The following is a 24,542-nucleotide window of genomic DNA, read 5'->3' on the forward strand; positions in this document are numbered from 1 at the left end:
AATGTTTATTTTAATTTTGAAAGAGAGAGAGCACGTGTACAAGCTGGGGAGGGGCAGAGAGAGGATACCAAGCAGGCTCCACGATGTCAGTGCAGAGCTCGATGCGGGGCTTGATCTCATGAATTGTGAGATGAGACATGACCTGAGATGAAATCAAGAGTCGGACACTTAACTGACTGAGCCACCGGATGCTGCAACACAAGAGCATTTTCTGACACGCCAAAAGCACAAGCCACAAGGAAATTTGCCTCTGTCAAAATAGAAAGTGAATAACAACCAAAAATACCATGAGAACTGGCAAGGTGATAAAGTACAAAAAGACACTGTGACTTACATATAAGAGTTAGTGTTGAGAATAATACATAAAATTGAAAACTGGGCACAGAATATGAACAGAGTTCACAGGTGATGAAGTGTGAAAAGCAAACAACGTTACTGGTATTTAAGGAAATGAAAACAAAACCACAGAGGCATCATTTTGGACCAGACTGGCAAATGTCATGTAGAGGTGACATCAGGAAAGCAATGAATCTCCTACATTTTGTATGTTGCTGGAGGGATGTCAAACTAATAAAACCACTTTAGATAACAATTTGGCAGATACTAAAAAAGGTGAGGGTATGTGTAGCCTGTGACCTCAAATTCCATTTCTAAGGATCTACCTTAGAGAAACCGTTTTGTGTGTATACGAGGCGACAAATTATAAGGGCAACTTAATAAAGGATTCCAGGAAATTAATAACCTAAATGTCCATTGGGAAAAGAATGGTTAATTACAGGGTGTGCATGCAATGAGATAATCAGCAGTTAAGGGGCGCCTGGCTGGCTCAGAAGAGCACGCAACTCTTGGTCTCGGGGTTGAGTTCGAGCCCCATATTGGTTGTAGAGGTTACTTAAAAGCTTAAAAAATTTTTTCTTAATGTGTGGCAGTGAATACAGCAGATGCAGGAGCTGTCTGCTTTCATGTTAATAAATGAATTTCACTGAGCGCAGAGTGTGATGTGAGGCTCAAACTTTCATGAACCATGAGATCATGACCTGAGCCCAAGTCAGATGCTTAACCAACTGAGCCGCCCAGATGCCCCGATTGTATTAAGTAATCTCTACACCCAACATGGGGCTGGAACTTACGACCCCAAGATCAAGAGGCACATGCTCCACCGACTGAGCCAGCCGGGCACCTCTGCAATATATATTCTAAAATAATTCAGAGGGGCTCCTGGGTGGCTCAGTCAGTTAAGGACCCAACTCTTGGTTTCAGCTCAGGTCATGATCTCATGGTTTGTGGGTTCGAGCCCCACAACGGGCTCTTCACTGACAGTGTGGAGCCTGCTTGGGGTCCTCCCCCACTCTGCCCCCACCTGTTCATGCTCTTTCTAAATAAACTAAAAAAAAAATTCAGAATATATAGAGTTCCTACAAGTTAATAAGACTATAGGAAAACTAACAAAAGGTTTGGGGGCTTCACAATAAAGCATATGAATAGGTGCTTACTTTCATTAGTCTTCAGAGAAACGCGCATTCGAATCATCCCGTAATGCTGTCCTACCCTCACTAGGATGGCTAAGGTACAAGACAGACCATAGCAAGCACTGGTGACAGTGTGGAGCAACGGAAGTCCCACACTGCTGGGGGAAAGTGTAAATCGGTACAAACACTTTGAGAAACTTTGGCAGTATCCACTGAAGCTGAAAATAAGCATATTCTAACACCAGAAGTTCCACCTGTAAGTATATCCCGACAGAGACAGGTCTCGCCATGTTCTCCAAAAGACACGCAAACATGGAAAACAGCGCTCTCCATAATAGCCTCACCCTGGAAGCAACCCAAATGTCCAAGAGTGGAATGGATTGTTGCCTGGGTGGCTCAGTCAGTTAAGCGTCCAACTTCAGCTCAGGTCACGATCTTGTGTTTGTAAGTTCGAGTCCTGCATCTGGCTCTGTGCTGACGGCTCAGAGCTGGAGCCCGCTTCGGACTCTGTGTCTCCCTCTCTCTCTGCCCCTCCCCTGCTCGTGCTCTCTTTCTCAAAAAATAAACATTAAAAAAAAAAAAAGGTGGAGGTGAGAATCCTCCGCCTAAGCAGGGAAGAATATTTTAGCATTGGCGTTGTTTAGAATCGTCAGCCAGCACGTGATGACAATAAAAAGCAAACCAGTGGGTCTCATTGCATTGAAGTTCCCTACGGACAGCACACCCCCTTATTGCCTGCATCTGGGGCAGATGGCTCTCCTACCTCTGCCCCCATGCCACTGCTGTGGACTATTTATGGAATGGAGTGCTGAAATGGTATATAAAGATGAAAATAAACACATTCTTAAAATATGCATCACAGATGAAGCCCACAGACATAATGTCGAATGGAAAAAAAAGCACCTACAGGAGTTCACACTCAGTGATGCCACTGGCATGAGATCTGCTGAGTGAAATAAAGCACATACAGAAGTCTGTGTGGTGTGGCGCCATTTCTGGTTCAAAACAAAACCAAACCCAAGCAAACTGAATAATGACAGAAGCAAATGCACCAGAAACATGGATCTGAACAATCCCAGGATATGTTGAAGTTTGCTATGATTGAGATGAACTTTGCAAGTGTGTCCAGGAAGGTAAGTATTTGGACATTGTTTTTGCAGTATCGTTTGTAACAAAGTTGGAGGCGACCAAAATCTCCAAGATTAACGGATAAGTGGAGTTGCCACCTGTATACAATGGAATATTAGACAACAGTTAAAACACGACTAAGAAGAATCAACCAGGATCACTCCTGATAATTTGATGTTAGGTGAAAAAAAATTGCAGAATATTGTCTGTACGGTGTTAAACACTGTATGTAAATGTGTGAAGCAGAAAGGACTGAGGTAACCATTCTTGAGCACCTACTATGTTCCAGGTACCTTCCTGGACCCCCACGGCAACCCTGTGAGCTACTTACTAATACTGTTTTTCACAGAGCAGGGAACTGAGGCTAGTGAGGGGCAGCCCGACGGGACAGCCCACAGCTGGGAGGGAGCCCAGGGCCGAGACCCACAGGCTGGCCGCTAGAAGCTCCCTGCCAGCCAGCCCGGGACCAGCTGCCCAGGCTGGGCTCTCAGGCCCGGGCCACCATACGGAGCCCTGAGCCGGCGCCGGGCAGGAGGCCCTGTAACTCCAGCCGCCGCTCCCGCCCCTGCCCGCCCCTCCTTCACCTCAGCCTCCGGCTGGACTGCCCACAATGCCTCCCATTCAGCCCTGTCCCTGCTGCCAGGCCTGCGGGCCAGAGAGGGGGGCTCCCGCGGCATCCAGGCCGACTGGCAGTGTGAGCCGGACGGCATGGAGGGGTGAGTGTTTGGGACCTGGGGGCAGAAGGGGGTGTTTAGAGAAGCTGAGGGGCTGCGGGCAAGCTCCTGGCCCTCTCTGGGCCTCTGAGGGCTTGGGGGACAGGGGCTATGGGATCTGCTGGGGCGAGAGATCCCCCGAGGGTGTCCCTGAAGCAGTTTCTGAGGAAGATGGTGAATGGAGTGCAGCTGCTCCAGCGAGCTCCCGTGGGCTAGTCCTCCAGGGCTTGTCTGAGAGCTCAGCAGGCCTCTGAGCCCTGGACACTTGTCCCTGAGGGATCTGCCCCCACGGGCCCTGTCCCCTGTCCACCCGGAGCCTCGGCCTCACCCCAGGCTCTGGAGGATGTCACCGGCCCCGGCCTTCTAGAAGACTGAACAACAGATGGTGACCATCGGTGAGCAGAGCTGGGGAGGCTGAGGGTGGAGGCCCGGCCCAGAGGCTGTGATGTGAGCTGAGAACAGAAGGAAGAGCTGGGCGAGTTAGGTGTCGGGTGGCGAGGAGGAAGGTCTGTCATGTGTGTTTATGGTCAGGGAGCTGAGGGTGACACTGGACAATTTGAGCACATTCCAGGTGGGATCAGGAGTCAGGGCTTTCCACCAAAGGCCGTGCAGAGATGCTGGAAGGTTCTCAGCTGGTGGCGTCAGGGCCCATCTGCATTTTGGAAAGTTCCCTCTGGTTGGTGGTGGGCAAAGCATGGGGTGGGGGAGCCAGGAGAGCCCTGGGGCACAGTCATCCCTAAGAAGTGACAAGCAGTGGGTGTAGTTGTGAGGCCAAGGGGTCCACTTGGGTAATGGGTGGAGAAGTTGGGGGACGATGGACAGGTAAGGGGACAGAGCTGCCCAAAGCACAGCCCAAGCCCGTCTGTCTGCTCAGCTCCCCCACCCCAGTCTGAACTGGAGCGGTGGCAAAGATGAAGGGACAACAGGGGCATAAACAGAGGCCCAAGCCTCCTGCTCACCTGCCAATTAAGGCTCCCTGAGGCTCTCAGACCCAATATCTGGTCCCCCAAACCTTGCCTTACAAACTGGGGCCTGGCCTAGTTTCCCCCTGGCTGCCAGGCTGTCTTCTCACTGTGGGTGCCTGTATGCTCCCTGCCACCATGGAGCTGGCACCACATCTGTCTGAGGCCTGGCTGCCTCTCTCTCTGCCACCCTGACACTGGGAGGCCCCAGCCTTCCCCTGGACCCCGGAGCCTCACCACAGCCCGGCACACCCTCTGAGCCCTTGGCTCATCCTCACATTCAGCAAGTACTCATCGAGCCATGGGGCAGATAGATGGTCGAAGGGACTTGCCAGGTCTCCTTTCTGAGCCTCAGTTTCCTCCAGCGTTAAACCAGGCTAAGAATGGAGCCTCTGCTGCACGGGGCATCGTGAGGCTCAGGGCAATGACACTTTCCTGGGGCCAAAGGAGAAAGACATCCGAGGGGCTCTGGAAACAGGAGCTGGGCTTGGTGAAAGGCCAGCGTGGGACATCTGCCCCCGTGAACTGACCCTCCCTCCCCCTCCCAGGACCCAGAGTGTCTCCTTGGTGCTGCTGCTTCCCCTGCTGCTGCCACCAGGCCCAGCTTGGCATGCGGCTGCCCAACGCTGCCCACAGACGTGCGTTTGCGACAATTCCAGGTGGCATGTCGCCTGTCGGCACCAGAACCTCACTGAGGTGCCAAACGCCATCCCTGAGGTCAGCGGGGTGGGGGGGGGGTGGGCAGGGAGGACAGCAGGGGGAACCTGGGTTGGCACCAGTGGATCTGTCTCTGCCTAACTGGGAGACCTTGACAAGTCATTTTTCCTCTCCGAGCCTCAGTCTTCACGTCTGTAACATGGGAATAACAACCAACACTGGGGAGACGACCTAGTTAAAGTTCTATGTGTTTGGAACAAGTAGGCGACCTGTAAGATAAGTCCTGGATGAACTACAAAGCATGTGGGAGAGAAGTGGAGAGAACAGGGGATATGCTGGAATAAGATACGGTCTCTGCTCTTTGGAGTCAGGAACTAGTGGAGAGGAGAGAAAGTACACGGGCAGGGACAGCTCAATGTGAAAAGCGCCCAGGTGGCTAAGGAGGAAGGCTTCCTGGAGGAGGTGTCAGGGAGCAGGATGAAGAGAATGAGGGAAAGGTGTGGGGGAGAGGAGCGTCCAGGTGAGGGAACAGTGCGTGCCAAGGCCAAGGTTGGCAAGGCGCGCGGGCCGCTCAGCCTCCCCCCTGCTTCTCCCCGCTCAGCTGACTCAGCGGCTGGACCTCCAAGGCAACGTGCTGAAGGTGATCCCCCCAGCTGCCTTCCAGGAGCTGCCTTACCTGACACATCTGGACCTGCGGCACTGCCAGGTGGAGCTGGTGGCCGAGGGCGCCTTCCGGGGCCTGGGCCGCCTGCTCCTCCTCAACCTGGCCTCCAACCGCCTGAGCTCGCTGCCCCAGGAAGCCCTGGACGGGCTGGGCTCACTGCAGCGGCTGGAGCTGCAGGGGAATATGCTGGAGGAGCTGCGGCCGGGCACGTTCGGGGCACTGGGTGCGCTGGCCACCCTGAACCTGGCCCACAACGCCCTCGTCTACCTGCCCGCCATGGCCTTCCAGGGGCTGACGCGCGCCCGCTGGCTGCAGCTGTCCCACAACGCGCTCAGCGTGCTGGCCCCCGAGGCCCTGGCCGGCCTGCCCGCCCTGCGCCGGCTCAGCCTGCACCACAACGAGCTGCAGGCCCTGCCGGGGGCAGCCTTGGCCCAGGCCCGCGCCCTGGCCCGGCTCGAGCTGGGCCACAACCCCTTCACCTACGTGGGTGAGGAGGACGGGCTGGCGCTGCCGGGCCTCCGGGAGCTGACGCTGGACCACGGCGCCCTGCAGGCCCTGGAGCCCAGGGCCTTCGCCCGCTGCCCGCGCCTGCACACGCTGGACCTCCGTGGGAACCAGCTGGACACCCTGCCGCCCCTGCAGGGCCCCGGGCAGCTGCGCCGGCTGAGGCTGCAGGGGAACCCTCTGTGGTGCGGCTGCCAGGCCCGGCCGCTGCTCGAGTGGCTGGCGCGGGCGCGTGTGCGCGCGGACGGCGCGTGCAGGGGCCCCCGGCGCCTTCGAGGCGAGGCCCTGGACGCCCTGAGGCCCTCAGACCTGCGCTGCACCGGAGGCAGGGCGGAGGACGAGGAGGAAGAGCTGCTGCTGGCAGCCGCGCGCCCCCGCGCCCCCGAGGGCGCCTCCAAGGGGGACGACGGGGCGGCCGAGCCCTGCCCGCGGGCCTGCGTGTGCGTCTCCGAGTCCCGGCACAGCGGCTGCGAGGGCCGAGGCCTGCAGGCCGTGCCCCGCGGCTTCCCCGGCGACACCCAGCTCCTGGACCTGAGGCGGAACCGCTTCCCCGTGCTGCCCCGGGCGGCCTTCCCGGGCCTGGGCCGCCTGGTGTCGCTGCACCTGCAGCACTGCGGCATCACGGAGCTGGAGGCGGGCGCCCTGGCGGGGCTGGGCAGCCTGATCTACCTCTACCTCTCTGACAACCGGCTCTCGGGCCTCAGCGCTGCTGCCTTCGAGGGGGCCCCCCGCCTCGGCTACCTGTACCTGGAGCGCAACCGCTTCGGGCGAGTGCCGGGGGCCGCCCTGCGCGCCGTGCCCGGCCTCGTTTCCCTGCACCTGCAGAGCAACGCCGTGGACCGCCTGGAACCCGGGGACCTGGCAGGCACGCAGGCCTTGCGCTGGCTCTACCTGAGCAGCAACCGCATCGCCCAAGTGGCCCCCGGGGCAGTGGGCCCGGCTGGAGAGCTGGAGAAGCTGCACCTTGACAGGAACCAACTGCGAGAGGTGCCCACTGGGGCCTTGGAGGGGCTGCCTGCCCTCCTGGAGCTGCAGCTCTCGGGGAACCCTCTCGAAGCTCTGCCGGATGGGGCTTTCCGGTCTGTGGGCCAGTCACTGCGGCACCTCTTCCTGAACAGCAGTGGCCTGGAGCAGGTGGGCACAGGGCTACAAGGGGGGAAGGGAGGAGGGCGGGCCACAAGAGGCCTCATGCAGCATGCGTTCACTCAACAAACCCTGCTGCCCCCACAGTGCCGGGCCTGAGGCTGGGGCGTGGTGACCCTGAGATAAGCCAGACACTACACCTGCCCCCCGCGCCCCCCCTCCCCCTCCCCGGCCCAGGGAGCTTAGGGGTGGTGACAGACCAAGCAGATTTCGGTGCCACACAGGCCTGCCAGGGAGGGTACCGCCTAAGCATGGAGGAAGGAGGAATGTGGGTCCATGCGGTTGTTGCACACTTTGAGGGAGGGCTGGAGCCACCAAGAGGATTTGCCTTTAGGGGGGCGTGTTCAGGCAGAGCAGAAAGAACCATGAACTGGGCCTCCGAGTGGCGTGCAAAGGGCAAGTGCTTTGGGATCAGACCAGCCTGGGTCTCCATCCCAGCACGGCCCTTACTGCCCTGGCCACCTTGGGTTCTTGGGCTCTCCGCCTCCCCTCTGCTGGGAGAGCACGGGGCTACCTCCCGGGCCTAGGGGTGAGACGGGCCCGGTAGGAGCTCACGCCGAGGCCTGGCGTCTCCTTGCAGATTTCTCCCAGGGCCTTCTCGGGCCTGGGACCCCGGCTCCAGAGCCTGTACCTACAGAAGAACCAGCTGCGGGCCGTGCCTGCCCTGCCTCATCTCAGCCAGCTGGAGCTCATTGACCTCAGCGGCAACCCCTTCCACTGCGACTGCCAACTGCTCCCGCTGCACAGGTGAGCTCCCCAGCTGGACACCCACCAGCTGCTCTCAGTCAAGCCCCCCCCACCCCCCCCGCCCTCTTCGCAGGGCACCGTGTCTGTGCCAGCCTGCGGCTTCCGGGGGGAGGGTGCCGCCAGAGCCCCCTGCCCTTCCCGAGGGAGCCAGAAGTGCGTGAGGCTTGGGGTAGACTTGTCTGGGCCCGGATTCCCTCATCAACAAAGCGGGAATGAGATCCACCCAGCCTGGGGGAGGGGGTGGAACCTAACAAATACTTGTGGGCATGTCACTGATTTCATAGGAGAGCAAAAAGAACTCAAGTCCTTCTCTGCGATTGACTTTGGGCCTGGTGACTTCTCTGTGCCATTCCCTCATCTGTGAAGGGGATGACAGGAACTGTGTCCACCTCATAGGCGTTCTTTGTAAGACTTACCTTGTCGGGGTCCCTGGGTGGCTCAGTCGGTTAAGCGTCCAACTTCAGCTCAGGTCATGATCTCACCGTTCCTGAGTTCCAGCCCCACATCGGGCTCTGTGCTGACAGCTCGGAGCTTGGAGTCTGTTTCCGATTCTGTGTCTCCCTCTCTCTCTGCCCCTTCCCTGCTCGTGCTCACACTCTTTCCCTCTCTCTCTTTCAAAAATAAACGTTAAAAAGTTAAAAAAAAAAAAAAAAAGGATTACCTTGTCAGCTAGCATATATAGGTTGATTTGAACATTGTCTGGAGCGCCCTAAGCCCTCTGTAACTATTTATTACTATTCCTATCCCCTTTTTACAGAGAAGGGATTTGAGGTTTGAAGTGACTTGCTCTGGGTCCCCTAATCAGTGACGGGCTGGGCCAGGGTTCCCTCCAGAGTGTGCCCTCGCAGCCGGTTCCTGAGGATCTCCTCTCCTCTCCTCAGGTGGCTCACTGGGCTGAACCTGCGTGTGGGGGCCACGTGTGCCAGCCCTCCCAGTGCCCATGGCCAGAGGGTGAAGGCTGCGACGACTGTTTTTGAAACCTGCCCAGGCTGGGCTGCCAGGAAGGCCAAGCGGACGCCGGCCGCCAGGCCCAGTGCCAGGAGCAGCCCCGGGAAGGGGAGACGATGGAGAGCAGACAAGGTTGGCAGGTTGGTGGGAGGCCTTGGTGGGTGGGTCAGGTTCCAAAGCCCCCAGGGTAGCAGAGATCTGACTTCTCTTGGTCCCAATTCATGTGGTTCCAGACCTGGGCAATGACTCTGCTGTTTCCATTCGGTCGTATCTGTCCCCGCTCCTCAGCTCCCCCACCTTTGGCTGGGCCCAGATGGGTTTGTGAGGAAACAACTGCACAATTTCATCCTGTGGGACGCTGGCCTTTCCGATAAGCCACAGAATACCTGGACCCAACGTGTCCCTAAAAGTAATGCCACCGTCACCGTATTTGCCGGATCATCGTTGATCCCACAGTTTCCTGACCTCCAGGGCTCACACCTGGGACAGAGAGAGCAGGAGCGCAGGGGCCGTCGTGGCCTCCCACTGCTCGCTGGCCACAGGCTGCACCCCGCTCCGTGTCGTTCCATCACCCGCCTGACATTTATGCTCACATCCTCGAGCCCCTGGTTGTAGCCAAGTTACGCAGCACATCAGAGAAGGGGGAGCAGGATCCGGGTGCCCTTGACCGTGGGAACTGCTGCTGTGTGGTGGGGGGGCAGTGGGGGCTCTAGGGGAGAGGCCAGTCCTGAGGAAAATGAGAACAGAAAAGTGGGCCCTGGGGAGACGAAGGCTCAGCCTGCCTCTGGACCTGCGTGGTGAAGACTTGGGGGGCCTGGGGTCCATTAGAAGGTGTATCAGTTCCCAGGGGCTGCTGTAAAAAAGTACCACACACTGGGCGGCTTAGGACAAGACATTTTTGCCTCACTGTTCTGGAGGTTCGAAGTCTGAGATGAGGGTGTCGCCGGTGGGGCTGTGCTCCCTCTGAAGGCTGCAGGGGAGAGCCTTCTGTGCCCCTTCCAGCCTCTGGTAGCCCCAGATGTCTCTTGGCTTGTGGTGGCACCATGCAGTCTCTGTCCGAGTTCATATGGAACCTCCCCGTCCCTTCATGTCTTCCTGCCAGATCCGAGTCCAAATTCCCCCTTTTCTTATGGGCAGGAGTCATACTGGATTAGGACTCAACCTAATGACCTTGTTTTAACTTGATTACCTCCGTGAAGACCCTATTTCTGAGGTCTCACTCTGAGGTACATCTTCTTTTTGCCGGGGGGGGGGGGGGGGGGGTTACACCATTCAGTGTTCCTTGTGAGGTAGGCTGGGAGGAACTGCTACAACCCCAAGCTGAAGGTGAGCAATTGTGCCTTTGAGATCAGATCTGGAATTGGTGTCAATGACAGTGGCATTAATCTCGGCTGACATCCGTGTGGCAGGGACTTCCGGCTAAGGCTAACGAACAGCATCAGCGTTCCCTCCCGACAGCGGCCCCGGGGGAGGGCGTGTGGAGGCCGAGCTTGGCTCAGGAGCTGAGGCTGACGGGCCCAGCTGCAGGCCAGGGCTTGTTAAAAGGAAAGACCCCGCAATCCTGACTCCCTGTCCCCGCATCCGGGCTGCAGCAGGAATCGGTATGTCTGAGGCTGTCCCCTTCCTCCAACCCCTCGGACATGGAGATAATCCCCTGAACGCTAGCCCTGGCGTTACATAGGTCTTTCATTTTTATTTGGGGGGTTTCCTCCCAGGAATACAAAGGAATTGAAAGATAAGGGGCCCAGGGGTGCTTGGCCGGCTCAGGTGGTAGAGTGTGGGATTCGTTATCTTGTTTCTATGTTGGGTGTGGAGACTACTTAACAAAAGGGGGGGGGGTGGAGTGGGAAGAGAAGGGCCCTGACCTCAAGGGTCACACAAGGCCCTGGGCCCTCTTCTGGGCTGGGCGTGTTCACCTTGCTGATGGCCATGGCTGGACCACGCACGCCTTGGTCTCTTTTGAGGCCCCAAACTCTAGCGTGATGTCTGGCATGTGGAAGATGATGAATGAGTGAATGAATGAGTGAATGAATACCAGTTGTAACACAGCAGACCACCCTGGATTTAATCCCACTGCTGTCATTTTACTGTTGTGAATTTAAGAAACGAAGTTAGTATGATAAACCTTCTCCTCATCCGTAAAATGGGAGTTGACCCGCACCTCAGGGCTCCTGTGAAGACGAACTAAACTGTGTAAATGTGTCTGACTTAGCACCTGAGGCTGTTATGAATGGCAGTTCCCTTGCTGCCCCCATCCCTCAAGTAGAGCCAAGTGTCCAGACTGGGTGACGGGGGTGTGTGCGTTTGCACCTGGTCCAGTCCGCACCAGGGAGCCACTGCAGATCAGGCAGCAGTGGCACGAGGTGGGGAAGGGGTGTTTCAGGAGGATCTCCCAGCCAGCAGCCCCCCTCCCCCCAGGACTCCAGACCAGTTCCCTCCAAGGGCAACTGAGGTGCAAAGCTGGTCCCGTGCCTGGAATGTGAGCATCTCCGAAGCCAACAGACACCTCCACTCAGGATGGAAGAGACAGACCTTTAGGCCCCAGCAACACAAGTTACGTATTTTCGTGTCATGCGCTCACACTCACTGGGGTAACTTAGGACCAGGCCACTGGGGCAGACAAGGCACAGGCCCAGCCTCTGGGGAACTCAGGGTTTTACAGGAGAGGAATGGCAGAAATGTAAAGAAGGATCATCCAGCATGTGGTTGCTATGGAGATGGGGCACTCAAAAGATGACAGGCAGCATTTATTCATCGTCCTCCTGTGTGAAGCCAGCCTTCGTAATCGATACTGGGAGGTGCCCGATCACAATACACTCTGCTCTAAGAAACGGAAGTCTGACAAACGACTTCAGGAAGTCCGGGGAGGCCAGTTGAGGGCTGGAATGGCAGCCAGACTTGTCCTCCGCCCCTGCCATCCTTATTGGGGCACGCGCAGGCATCACTTCTTCATCCAGGAAGGAGCTAAAGGTGATGATCTTATATGGTCCAGTTTCCCCAGAAGCCCCGGAGCTGGCCCTCCAAACTGCAGGGGCTTTGGGGGCGATGAGCTAGCTTCAGCTGGGAACACGACCCTGCAAGCCCTCCGTGGGTGCACAGCAGAGCCAAAGTGCATACCCAGGCTGTCTTCCTCCTGGCGGTGGGGTGGGGGGGTCTAAGGCCACTGATCCATCACCGCCCAGGTCTGGGGTGTAAGTAATAGCAGGGGAGGGCACGGCCCCTCTGTCCTTGATCTTCACAGGTTCCAAATCTAGTCACGTTCTGGGGAATGCAGGTTGCAGGGACAGGCCACTTTCTGGGCCTGGTTTCTACAGCGGGCGGGCTTTCCTAGTGCCTTTAGCAAAGGAGTCAGGATCAAATTCTCTCTGGAAGAAATGACTGGAAATCAGCTTCGCTTAGGCGGGTCACCCCATCTCTGGGGAAGCCCAAACAGCCCAGGTCCTGAACAAATGCACAGCCAAGCACCCTACCCAGCAAGCACAGGCGGTGGCAGCCTGACCAGCTCAGAGGAGGCAGCTGGACGCCCACAGGAACCCACCTGGCAGCGCCTCTCCACCCAAAGACAGGAAATAAAGGTCAGCTGCCCCACCTTACGTTTGGGAAGAGTTATTGGAAAGACAGAGGGAGGGGACAGTTTCCAAGGAGGTTAACTGGGAAAAATGAAAGCAACTGAAATTTGGGCAGACACTAGGTGAACTTCTAAAATGTACTATCAGAGAGGGGCATGGACAGGAAAGGACAGGGAGCCAGGAAGCGTGTCCCGTTACCCTCATCTCCCTTCCTCCAGGGGCTCCCTTAGGGTCCCCTCAGCCAGCAGAGCTGACCACTGCCCCTCACCAAGGCCCCGCGACTCTCTCCCTGTCAACCAGAAGAGAAGTGGGGTGGAAAGGGCAGGTCCCAGCCGAGCTGGGCTCCGAGCAGGTGAAGCACAGCTCTGGCGGCCGTCTCCCTTCCGGCCCTGCCGCCTCTGCAGCCCCCTCCTCCAGCTCCCCAAGTGGCACAGGGGCCTGTGTGGTCCTCGCCTCCCCAGGTCCCTGCTAGCCCCCTGCCCTGGGGAGCAGACTCCACCTCTACACTAAGAAATGGGGGTCAGTACTCATGTCAACAGCAAAAACAGGTCAAAGTCATCCCACAAGTCACCGAAACCTGTATCCCGGTCACTGCTTCTTAGCTGCCAGGGCTGGGTGCCTGCACGGCTCCCTGTCTCCCTAGGGTGCGAGAAGCAGGATGCCAACCCCAGAGGCGAGAGGCTGCTCCACGTGGCTGCTCTCAGGCACCCACGCCACCCACCACCAGCCCGCAACGGCCTCCCCCTCAGAGCTGCTCCAGGCCTTTATTACAGGACTTGCTCAGACACACACACCCTTCACGAACTTGTCTTGCAGTGTGATGGGGGGCAGCCCCCGACCCCGGCGGCCGAGGGGTGTGGTGGGTGTGGAGGGAGGTTGCTGTAGAAAGAACTTTGGGAACTCTAGCTGGAGGAGACACTCAGAGACCAACGCGGAGGCCTCAGGCAGTGCCAGTCACTCAGGCCTCGCCAGGGAGGAGGACAGAGGTCCTTGGGGGCCTGGCCTTCACAGCACCTGGCAGAACTTAAGCAAAAAAGGCTCATTCTCCCAACTAAAGTGGGGTGAGGGGCGGTAGCAACAGAGAAGCCCCGGGGTGGCTGTGGGGAAGGCTCAGTCGTCTGTCTCCTGTTTGATGTTCTCGATGGGAACAGGCAGCTCTGGACTCGGGGCTTTGTCAGGTGTGGCCATGTCTAGATGCTCTTCCTTCACACGCACAGCAATGACTAAAGAGGAAGGGAGGTGGGGAGGGCGGGGAGAACAGAGTGAGTGTGCGTGAAACTCGGGAAGGGCAGGGGGCTCAGGCTCTGGCTCCCTATGAAGGGGGGCCCTCAGGAAGTGGCGGGGAGGCGGGAATGGCGCCTTGCCCCTGCGGGGCGGGCCGCAGAGATGGAGAGGGCCCGGCTGGAGGTGTGCGGCTCCGTTCAGAGTCGGGGGTGGGTGTTTGGGAAGCTCTCCAGGCCCAGTGGTCCAACAAGGACTGCTGGGTGCCCAGAGAAGTCCCTTCACACTTGACTCTCCTCTTCTGTGCCCAGGTGGGGAAGGAGAAGGGCCGCCTCTGAGCACTGGCGCAGGCCGGCCCTGCCTTGATCCCGCCCGGGAGGCTCTTACTCTCTTCAGGAACAGGCTCCGATGAGATCTTCTCGGCGGCCTGCAGGTCGTCCTCCAGCAGGGGCTTCTTGGACCCCTGTCTGAGGGGCCGGGTCTTGCTCGGTGGTATTCTTTTCCCTTTGAATAAAAACAGAATTAAACCCAGCACAAGGCGGTATCCACGTGCGGCTTGAAGGCTGGGTCTCAGCCAGCGGCGAGCAGGGGCGGTGACATCAGAAGAGCCAATCTGGGGGAACCAAGGGCCTGAACGCTGACGCTGCCCCTCAGAGCTGTGTGCCCAAGGCTCAGAGAGGCTCTCTCCAGTAGGGGGTTAACACCACCCCGTCCTGCTTGCGGAGCTTCCTTCCCTCTTCCGGTCTTTCCTTCCTTCACCTGTGAAGTGACTTTCGCAGCCCCACTACTGTGAACAGTACAGGGTCTTCCCATGTGATCAAACCCAAACCCTCATACGACCTTAATCCCACCCAGGGTCCCCGTCTGTTTCCTCCTTATTTCTGGACAACCTCTTCTGTGTATGGTGCCACATCATGGAGACAACCTCATGGCCACACGCCAGCGGCTCTGAAGGATGGCTTTACCTTCTCTCCTCCCTACCCCGCCCCACCTGCTGTCCCCTCAAGCTGAGCCCACACAGGGTTCAGGATCTGTTAAGAGTGGGGTCTCGCCTAAGGAGATGACACCAAAGTTCAGTGGCTGCCCTCTCATCCCTGAGTGTCACAAGGGAAGAATGACAGGCTTGGGGAGAAACCGCCACCCCCTCCATACCTCATACTTTCAAACAGCCGACGGGGTTGCAGCGACTCTGACCACATGGCAGCAGAGATGGGGATCCCTCCCCCCTTTCTCGCTTATAATTACAATCTCTTGCCTTTTTTCCTCGCCATCCTGACCAGTGCCAGAGACTGAAGACTCCCTGTGTGTCCTCAGGTCCCTTAAGACATAGGCTGACAGGTATGTTGGGGCCAAAGGGCAAGGAAGAGGAGATGGAGGGATCGAGAAGAGTGCTACCTAAGTGGTGACTCCTGCTCTACGTCCAGGGACACAGGCCCAGCTGGTCCCAGGCCCCACACCAGCCCCGCCTGCTTTAGTGCATCACTTACTTTTCTTCCCAAACTGTTTCTTTTTCTTCTTCGTGGCCTCTTTGGCCTTCAGAGGTGTGGTCGGCTCTGTTAAAAGATGAGAGTAAGAGGTAAGAAGAGAGTTCTAAGAGAACAAGGTATAGGCACGTCCCAAGACCCCCTGCCCACCCCTCACTTGCCTCCCCTACACATGGGACACCCCAAGAAGGAAAGCCAAAGTTGGGCAATGAGAATGGGGGAGGGACTGGAGAGCAGCTGTCCCTTCTTCCCATCCTCGTCACCAGGGCTGCTCCGAGGGACCTGGGAGGTTTACCTGTGTGCACAAGGGCACGAGCATATGACAGAGTGGGCAAGATCAAGGAAGGCGCTCTGCAGGCCAGAGGGAGAGGAAGACAGAGAAGTCAGGAGCGGGAGGTGGGGACACAAGGGCCACTCTAGTTAGAAGTGGTCCAGGAGACTTCTCGATCTCATGCCAAAGAATGAGGTAGGCACGGGGCAGTGGGAGTGGTTGGCAGGAAGGAAAAAGGAAAGCAACGTCAAGAGCCTCTTGGGGCCGCGAGAGCCCAGACCTGCGGCCACTGGTGGCTGGAGCTGGTAGCCGGTGAGCTCACACCAGCCGACGGGGTAGATGTCCGGAGACTCACAGTCCACCCACTGGTCGTATTCGCTGTCCCAGCCGTCAAAGTGGATGCTGAGGAGCCTATGCACCACCCGCTTCACCGTGGCCACGCAGATGAGCCGGGGTTCCATCAGGTCCACGGCCTCCAGCTTCATGCCCACCTTGAAGCCGTGGTTGGGGCAGTCCTAGGGACGGAAGGAAGCAGCAGTGACCATGGCCAGCTCCCGGCCCCGGTGGGGCACAACTGGGGAGAGGCAATGGGCTGGGAGCGCCTGTGGGGAAGGGTCCCTTGACAGTGATCCCGCTGCCCTCTGCTCCCAAGCACCAGTCCCTCCGGGAAAGGGACCGGCTCGACTGTTAGGTAGAATGCCTATGGCAGAGTTTGGGACTTCTCCCCAGAAGTGGCTGGTCTCCGCAGTACTGACTCGAGGGAAGAGAAGGGGGTTGGAATTAACACCCCGAGAGCAGGCAGGGCCACCCAGGCCCCGTGCTTCCTCAATTTCCTTACCATGTTAAAGAGTCTTGATGGAGCTGCTTTTGACTTGGTCTTCTCCAAGTAGGTGTCCCAGCTGAAAGTGTGTGATTCGTAGCCTGGAGAAGCAGAAAGTATAAACGTGGAGGGAAAGGAGGGGAGGCAGGAGGGAATCCAAGAAAGGAGCACATGCCAAAGGGGCACCTGCAACTGGATCAGGACCCAGTCTGGAGTCTCCCCAGCAGCCTTCTTCTCTCCTCCCCGGACTGGTACCTGCTCTAGGACCATGGTCCTGTTGTACAGGTTGTTCACTGCCCAAAGGAACAGTTGGAGCTCTGCTCACCAAACCACACACTAGTCATAGAGCCCGGTCAGCCCAGTGTAAGGGCTGGTAGTGTTGGCCTTGGGTGGCTCAGACACCTTTCCAATCCACTCTGAGACTCCAAGCCCCAGGGTCTGGCTTGGCCAGGAATCTGGGCCTGTGGCCACACTCTACCCTTTCTGACTGTAAGGCCGGTCTTACCTTTAGGTGGTGTGAGCTCAATGTCATTCTTTTGGCAGAAGGTAGCTGGGAAGATAGCGTGGGAGGAGGCATGGTAACAGAACCAGTCTGAGCCATCTGTGGAAGGTCCCCCGTCCACACAGATCATGAGGTAGCCGTCCAGGAGAACCTGGCAGGTGGGGAGAAGGCAGACACCACGGTATCATGAGCTATACCCCCATCCAAGGGGCGGGTGGCTAGAGAGCTGGCAGATCAGCGGTGTGCGGAGAGCTAGATCTCGGCCTTCCCCGAGCTTCTGCTTTGGAGCACTCAGCGCCCCTGTAACCCGTACGTGTGACGTTATTTACCTTCCTCACTGGACAGCAAATGCTGTTCCTGCAGGGACTACATCTTTTTGCCAGTGTTTTCAGTGATGAGCACACGGGCCCAGCCTGGAGAAGTCTGGCTGGATGGACAAATCAGCATGTCCCCCGGGGGCCATTTGCTCCTCAGGTTGCAGCAATAACGTACAGTGTGCAGCAAAGTCAGCATGGCTGTGGCTCCAGCCCTCAGAGGAGAGGACACGAGGCAGCAGAAAGGCCTCCAGGGAGGCTGACGGCGCGGGGCCTACACCTGACACAGGACCAGGCTCGGGCCAGGTGTTCAATAAGCACCTGTCCATTGTGCCTCGGACCCGACACGAAAGCAGATGTTGAGCAAGGAGCAGATGAGCCCTCTCCTCACAAAAGTCCGGTACTCCAGGAGCAGCCGGAGTGGGGAAGGTGTGCAGAGCTCGGAGCCTCCTCAAAGGCTTCAGAAAACCGCACTAGAGGCTGTAGGGTCGGGCCCAGGCTCACCTTGCAGATGGTTGCCACGCAGATGTTGCCCAGATTCAGGGGGTCAATGGCTTCCAGTTTCATCCCTTCCTCAAACCAACCACCTTCCGTGTAGACAGCTCGAACCTTAAAGGAACGGGGCAGCTGGGGAATCTCTGGGTGGTCCAGGTGGAGGGTGGGGGAGCAGGCCTCACCTGCCATAGGCTTGGGAAGGAGACGGGGGAAGGAAAGGAACATCCCAGGGTCCCAAGGTCTGGAATGGACCTACGGACAAGATGGAAAGTCTCCAAGGGCTGTGCCTCACCTTCTTGAACAGGTAAGGAACAGCATCACAGTAGATTTTCCGGAAGGTGGGATGGTGGGCCATGTCACTGCGCCTCTCTTTTGGGAGCAAGGGAGAGAAGGGAGTTGAAGGCTGCCAACAGGGCCACCTCCATACTATCCCCAGAAATGTGGAGATTGCCCTGCATATGCTCTAACCTGTATCTCAGCACCCCCTACCTGCCTATCCCCCCAGACCAGAAGACGGAAAACATCAGGAGCTCTCTGTAGGGACTACTGAACCCTTCAGATCCAGATGCTTCCCACATCACGTGGGAGAGGATGGGGTCTGCAGCCTCTGGGTTCAGATCGATCATACCACTTACAAGCTGAGTGACCTTGGTCAAATCACCCAACCTCTCTGGACCTTGTTATCACCAACTACATGATAGAAATGCTCACCTCTACCACAGAGGATTGTTGTGGGGTATAGAGATGCTCCTACCTAGGACCTGGGGCAGCAGAACCCGTGTCACGCTGGCCTGGGGCTCTGCTAACCTGAAAGCTTGATGCCATGGCCAACGCGCCGTGACCAACCCACTGGGTGGATCAGGGGGCTCCACATGTGGCACCAGAAGTCGTCATCGCTGTCGCCATCCTCATAGAGGAGCCGAAGGCGACCCCCAATTACTGTGTCCACAACGGCCATGCGGGTCCGTGACACCTGGGCCTTGTCCACCACCTCCAGCCGCATGCCTTGCCGAAAAGGGTACTTCATGCTCTCCACCATCTGCAACATCAGAACACAGGCCTGCTGTGGTCTTGGGGACCCTCCCCCCTGCCCCCACCTTCCTGTTCTGTCTCTTAAAAGTAACCAGAGATCAGGGAAGGTGTGAAAACCACACTCAACACTAAGTCAAGGAAGTGTGCAGATGAGCCTTCCCTTCCCACCAAATTCAACCCTTGTGGGACGGGAACGCCAATTGGAACCCTAATTCCCCAGAATGATACCGAAGAGCAGCACACAGCTTACAACATATGCACCAAGAGGCCAGTCAGTCAATATGATGGCAATTACGAGATCCGTTTCAGACTAAGGCAACGGGTACCCCAGAGAGCTCAGGTGACTTAGCCGCACTTACCCAGAGCCATTGGTGCCATAGCTGAGCCTTGCAACTGTCCTAGGGTCCAGACTTGTGCTCTTTCCCACTTCCTGCCACCCCTGGGCAGATGGCACATACTACACTCATGTCCAGAGCCCTGTGTCTCCAAATGTCAAATTATAGCTCTGAACTCCCTGGGCTGCTGTTCTGAACGGCTTTCCTACTCTGACCCAGCAAGGGATGGGGACCAAAATACCCACAGCTGTCCTTAGTGCCCTGATGGCAGGCCACGGATAAGGGGTAGGAGATTCTCTTGGTTCACTGTGACTTTGATGCTGGCCTGCCTGGGGCAGGGAAATGGGACCAGTGAGCTCCATAGGGCTTTTCCAGCCCCACCCAGCCTAGCCCTGGTGTGGGCTGAGTAGTGCGATTTCAAAGCCCACCAGGAGGGGGAGCACCTCAGTGATCACAAAGCAGCCACCAGGAAAAGCGGACAGTCCTACACCACAGACCCTTCAGCCCTCCCCCTCAAGGCCTGGAACACCCCCAGACGGACTGCCTGACTGGCTCATTTAGGAGACTCAGGTGAGGCCTGGGTTGGGGTCCCCTGGGTTACCTCCCCCTCCTAGCCCTTCCCGTCATTCCTTTCTTTTGCACCCACCCAGCGCAGCCCACAGCCCAATACCACCTCGGTGCCCCTTTTGGTTAGTGACACCCAGAACTTGAGCCCAGTAGGGGCAGAAGTCGGGTTTGGTAGAATTCATTTCTACCTCCTCGGCTCCATGCACACAACTAGGCACAGAGTTAGTGCTCAGTTAATGTTTTTTTCTCGCCTGACAAAACATGTACACACCCTTGGCCTTGGCTGGCGGGTCTTTCATTCAAGACACTGTACTCAGCATTTCATTCAAAACATTGTACTCCGGCCCTTATCATATTGCGGGCATCCACGGAACTGGACTGGATGTGGATCAGGGATTCATTTACAAACCCACCCCCTTTATCCTACTTGCTGCCAAACCTCAGAGGCAGCTGCTTCCGTATCCACTGCAGGATTGGGTATGTGACACCTAGTCACTATGTGCTTCCTGACCAGTTCACATGGAACCATGCTCTGCCACTGAGAAATCAAGCTCATTTTAGTTTGAGCAGAGAACAGGCCACCTTGATGACACTAGTGGCCCGCACCACCCACGATCATCTGCCTTGCCTTCAGACAAAGGCTAGCTGAGTGAATTTCAAATGTCGAATCCATCACCCATGCAAGGCATTCTGAGAAGCAGAGGAGACAAAGCTTATGGTTTTGGAAAGGGGATATGAAAAGATAAATTAGCAAAATACAGAGAAATAAAGAGCAAATGGATGGTACCCAACAAGATCAAATAAAGGAAAATTCATTTCTACTTTAGGAAAAAAGCCAGCGAATGCTTCCTTGAGCTGCTGGAACCATTCCTTACCAAAGGCCCACTCTCCACCAGCCAGGCGGTGGCAACCTCTTCACCAGGGGTCCGGTACCTTGGATGAGATGGGCCCAACTTCTATTCCTTCCCTATTTTCAGCTGTTGGCTTCCATACCACCCACACCCTACCCATCAGGGTAGAATTCAAATGCCTTTTCTCCATGAAGACTTCCTTGATACAAGGCCAGTTTAGCCATGTGTCACGGCAGCACCTGCTCTGCGTCCCCCTGCTCACTGCTGTGAAGCTTACCACGGCAAGGTGGGAAATGCACCTGTGAGCACTGACCAGGAGCCTCAGAGGCAGCCCAAGCCCCTATGCGAGCGAGCCCCACAACAGGAGGTCTGGCATACAGAGGTGGGAGACACTAAGTCTCCACCATGAATCCTGTACTCCCTTTGAATTTTTACCATGTGTGTGATTTTTTAAGTTAACTAAATTTTTAAAAATTAAAATCAAAAGCCACAGCGATGATTTGGAGGCACACCTCCGGTTCATAATCAAGGCTATTTATAATTATTTCTGTGCTTAGAGGTGCCTGGCTGGGTCAGTCGACAGAGCATGTGACTTCTGATCTCAGGGTTGTGAGTTCGAGCCTCACGTTGGGTGTAGAGATGACTTAAACTTAAAAAATGTAAAAAACTGGGAAGGGAGAGAGCAACCAACATCCTTCCTTGAGAAACGGGAAGCTGGTGGGGCGCTTGGGTGGCTCAAAGTGTCCGACTTTGGCTCAGGTCACAATCTCACGGTTCATGGGTTCAAGCCCTGCATCGGATTCTATGCTGACAGCTCAGAGCCTGGAGCCTGCTTCAGATTCTGTGTGTCTCTCTTTGCCCCTCCCCAGCTCACACTCTGTCTGTCTTTCTCTCTCCCAAAAGTAAATAAACATTGAAAAAATTAAAACAACAACAAAAGAAACATGAAGCTGCTAAAAACTGTCAAGCAAGGGAGTCTTTGGGAAAATACTCCAGTGAGTAGCATGGACAGAGAAAATGGGAGAGGGGCAGGAAGGAGATCAGTTAGGAGACCCCAAGGACTCACTGCCAGACCTTGATATGGAAATCCACAGGAAGCGTCCTGGAGCCCACCAACCGTTTCATGAGGTACCCCTTCCAGTCGGTGAACTTGGCATGGATGGCTGTGGAGACACAGCAGAATCCTCGTTACAAAGCCTGGCAACACTCCCGCCAACAGGGGGTGCCAGAGCAACTGATTTCTGCCTCTTCAGGCCAGCAATCACATGTTTAAAACCCGCTGTACCACCTGTCTGCCCCGGGGCCTCTGGAACTGGGGAGGACAGGCAGCAGGCTGGCAAGTGAGTTCTGCTCTGGTCTAACCTAAGACAAAAGTGCCCCCTTCTACCATGGGCTCTGCAGGAACCAGGACAGGGAATGTTCTCATCAACTCACTCCGCGGGGGCACCAGGATCTTGCTGTTGATGGCACACCAGCCAATGGGGTGGACATCCACCGTTCCCAGGTTGCACCAGAAGTCATGGCTGGCGTCATTCTCAAAGCCCTCATACCGGAGCAGCACCCGGTACCCTGAAAGAAGGAAAGGGCACCAATGAGGAAGAGTGGGATGGGGAAAGGTATATTCTCAGGCCTTCCCTCTTTTCCAGCCTAAACTGACTCCTATTCCAAGAACTCCTTCCAGGCAAGTGGGGTCCCTGTTGTCCACAACGGTCACAGCCAAAACAAACCCATGTCATGTCCTGGGAAAGCAGTATGGCACCGCATGAGAGTTAATTTTTTATAGCCTGATTGTTCCTGGGAAAAAACTTAAAAGGGGGAGTTTCTAAACTTGCCATGCTTTGTGGCCTCCTGGAAGCCAAGAAGGGAGGCAGAAACTCCAGTGGGTGGGCTTTGTGTTTGATGCAGCCAACCTCTGCTTGCAACACTGCCCCCCCCCCCCCGCCATATGGGGATGTCAGTCTTCAAACTCAGACCCTGCCTTGGCCAGAGGAATACCCACCTGCGGCCTGAATGACAGAGGCAATCCAGTACACCCGGCTGGGGAGCACAGCGTCGCTATTGAGCACCTCCACCTTCATCCCCTTCATCACGTCCTCCCACTGGTCATACAGTGGGACCTGTGTGGGCACAAGAGCATTGGGGGGGGGCGGACAGTGAGCTGCCTGAGCAGACAGGGAAGAGTGGCTGGCCTCATGAGTCATTGTGGCCTTCTCTGCCCCTCAACTTCTCACATCACTCACTGTCACTCCAAGCCAGGCATGGGACTAGGGATGAAGAGATGAGCAAAACGAGTCCACTGTCCTCAAAGAGCTGATTCAGGGCATGGGGTGGGGGCGATGGGAGGGGAGGGCCGGTGCAGTGGTCACACATCCAGAGTCATCCCCAAATACTGATCTTTACAGGACTGCCTCCTCACTGTATCATCCTGGGCATAGCACACCTGTGACAGTTTGTGTGCCAGTGATGACACCTCCTAGCGCTCGCCACATCGCAGTGCCAGCGAGGCACTGTCCTTGGCACAAATACCACCTCTTTCAATCCTCACTCAAGCCTGGTCAGTAGTGTCTCAGCTATCACCATGCTGGCTCTCACAGTGGTCTACTCACACACTATTTCTGGCACATTCTTTTTCTACCTCTCTAACCCATCTTCTCCTCTTCAGATGCTCTCCATCAGCAGCGGACCATTTTTGTTGGCTTTTCCCTGATATCTAAACCTCACTTTGAACCAAGAGCATCTTGATTCTCCTTTGGAGAAATTCACCGTTTTTTCATTCTCAGCCCTGGCTTAAACTATTCGGGGTATCCCATTCTACCTCTCTGGCCAGAGAATGGGTCTGTCACAGAATCTAGAAACCTTTATGCTACCCAGGCGCAAAGGGGCCGGCCTGGCAGAGCTTATCAAATCCAGTGTGTTGAGTGCAATTGTGACAGAATTCCCCTGCAGTGAAAACTCAGGGCAAAAAAGCTTCCTACTAAGGAAGGTGTGAGTCTTGGACTAGAGTGAGACTAGCATGGGACTAGAGTGAGACTAGAGTGAGACTTTCCCACTGTCCCATGTCCACGGCACTCCACCCGGAGTCCAGGAGCTGCTAGGATGTGACTCTGGTCAGAGGACTCCACGAGTCAAGAGGCCTCCTCCTTGACTTCCTGGGTGTTAGCAAACTGGCTTGAAACACCAAAGGAGAGCGTGGCTCTAGGCGGCTCCCTGGCCCGCAGGCTACCACAGGCTACACGTGCTGCCTGCGCTTCCACTCCAGGCCTAGCACCCCACCCCTCCTCCTGGCCTCACTCTACTGGGGCTTCTCTGTGCTGAAATGGGCTCCAGGAGGCATCCACATCTGCCTCCCAGGAACCCGGGGGCTCAGGGCAGTCCAGAAGCACCAAGCTTTCAATGGGAAAACACGAACACAGGGGAAAACAGAAGGAAAGGACTTCTAGCACGAAGTTCCAGTACGTAAACAAGCAGAGTGAGGACCTCAGAGAGGAAGCGCAGTGCTAGAAGGCCTCAGTGAGGGTTTGTGGGAGGACTCTGAAAAAAGGTAGACAGAAAGGGAAACCGGAGCAAGTGGCAAAGTTGGACTGCGCCCACCCAGACCTCATCACTGTTCGCTCTCTGGTGCCAGTGCCCAGCTTGGAACGCTTATGAGGCTGGCGGGTGAGACAGGTGGCGAGCACCCGAGTTCCCGGCTTGCTCCCCTGCCCCCCATCTCCAGGACACTCACATGCTTAAAACAGCTGACAGGAGCAGCTTTGTAACTGTGATCCTTCAGGAACTTCCCCCAGTCGAAACCCAAGACCAGCGCTGCAGAGCAGAAAGAGAAGAGTTGGAACCTGACGCCCAGGAGCCATAGAAGCAGGTCCTTCCTCACCCAGGCAGCCCCATACCTGCCCCACTGGTGGCCATCAGAACAGGCCTGGACCTTATCCAAAGGGTGACAGACTCTCAGGAGTAGAGGAAGCATTCAGGGGGAAATGTCTGATCTTTCTTCCCCGGAAAAGACAAGGAAATTCAAAGGCCTTTGGGCTTAAATTCTTTAGACCTCCCTCAACCTCTCATTGGTCACAGCCGATTGGAATGGATGGGAGGGGCACACACGTAGGCCCCTCCAACCCTTGTGGGTCTAGAGCTCAGCTACAGCCAAAA

The 24,542-nt window shown here is 56.4% G+C and overlaps 2 protein-coding genes across 4 annotated transcripts in view; one reads left to right on the forward strand and one right to left on the reverse strand.

Annotated features, from left to right (window-relative positions):
* Positions 1–14,256, forward strand: CHADL (chondroadherin like). Its single transcript, XM_025926662.2, has 6 exons — positions 1–3,313; positions 4,821–4,989; positions 5,531–7,231; positions 7,821–7,987; positions 8,869–9,067; positions 14,037–14,256. Exons 1-6 carry the CDS (start codon positions 3,306–3,308, stop codon positions 14,061–14,063), a joined length of 2,271 nt encoding a protein of 756 aa, XP_025782447.1. The 5' UTR covers positions 1–3,305; the 3' UTR covers positions 14,064–14,256.
* Positions 11,662–24,542, reverse strand: part of L3MBTL2 (L3MBTL histone methyl-lysine binding protein 2) — a 20,287-nt gene continuing 7,406 nt past the window's right edge. The window contains exons 5-17 of one of the 3 annotated variants that reach the window (XM_086712173.1): positions 24,121–24,200; positions 22,396–22,513; positions 21,831–21,965; positions 21,471–21,559; positions 18,419–18,650; positions 17,904–17,980; positions 17,621–17,725; positions 16,806–16,953; positions 16,319–16,401; positions 15,761–15,995; positions 15,213–15,278; positions 14,113–14,229; positions 11,662–12,300 (exon numbers count right to left, since the gene is read on the reverse strand). In XM_086712173.1, coding sequence (XP_086568299.1) covers positions 12,290–12,300; positions 14,113–14,229; positions 15,213–15,278; positions 15,761–15,995; positions 16,319–16,401; positions 16,806–16,953; positions 17,621–17,725; positions 17,904–17,980; positions 18,419–18,650; positions 21,471–21,559; positions 21,831–21,965; positions 22,396–22,513; positions 24,121–24,200 — 1,496 coding nt within the window. In that variant the 3' untranslated portion in view covers positions 11,662–12,289. The other 2 variants (XM_025926663.2, XM_086712172.1) reach the window with 2 other exon arrangements.

The sequence above is a fragment of the Puma concolor genome, chromosome B4 (assembly GCF_028749965.1).
Source record: "Puma concolor isolate L17-30 chromosome B4, mPumCon1.1.hap2, whole genome shotgun sequence".
In the NCBI taxonomy this organism is placed as follows: Eukaryota; Metazoa; Chordata; class Mammalia; order Carnivora; family Felidae; genus Puma; species Puma concolor.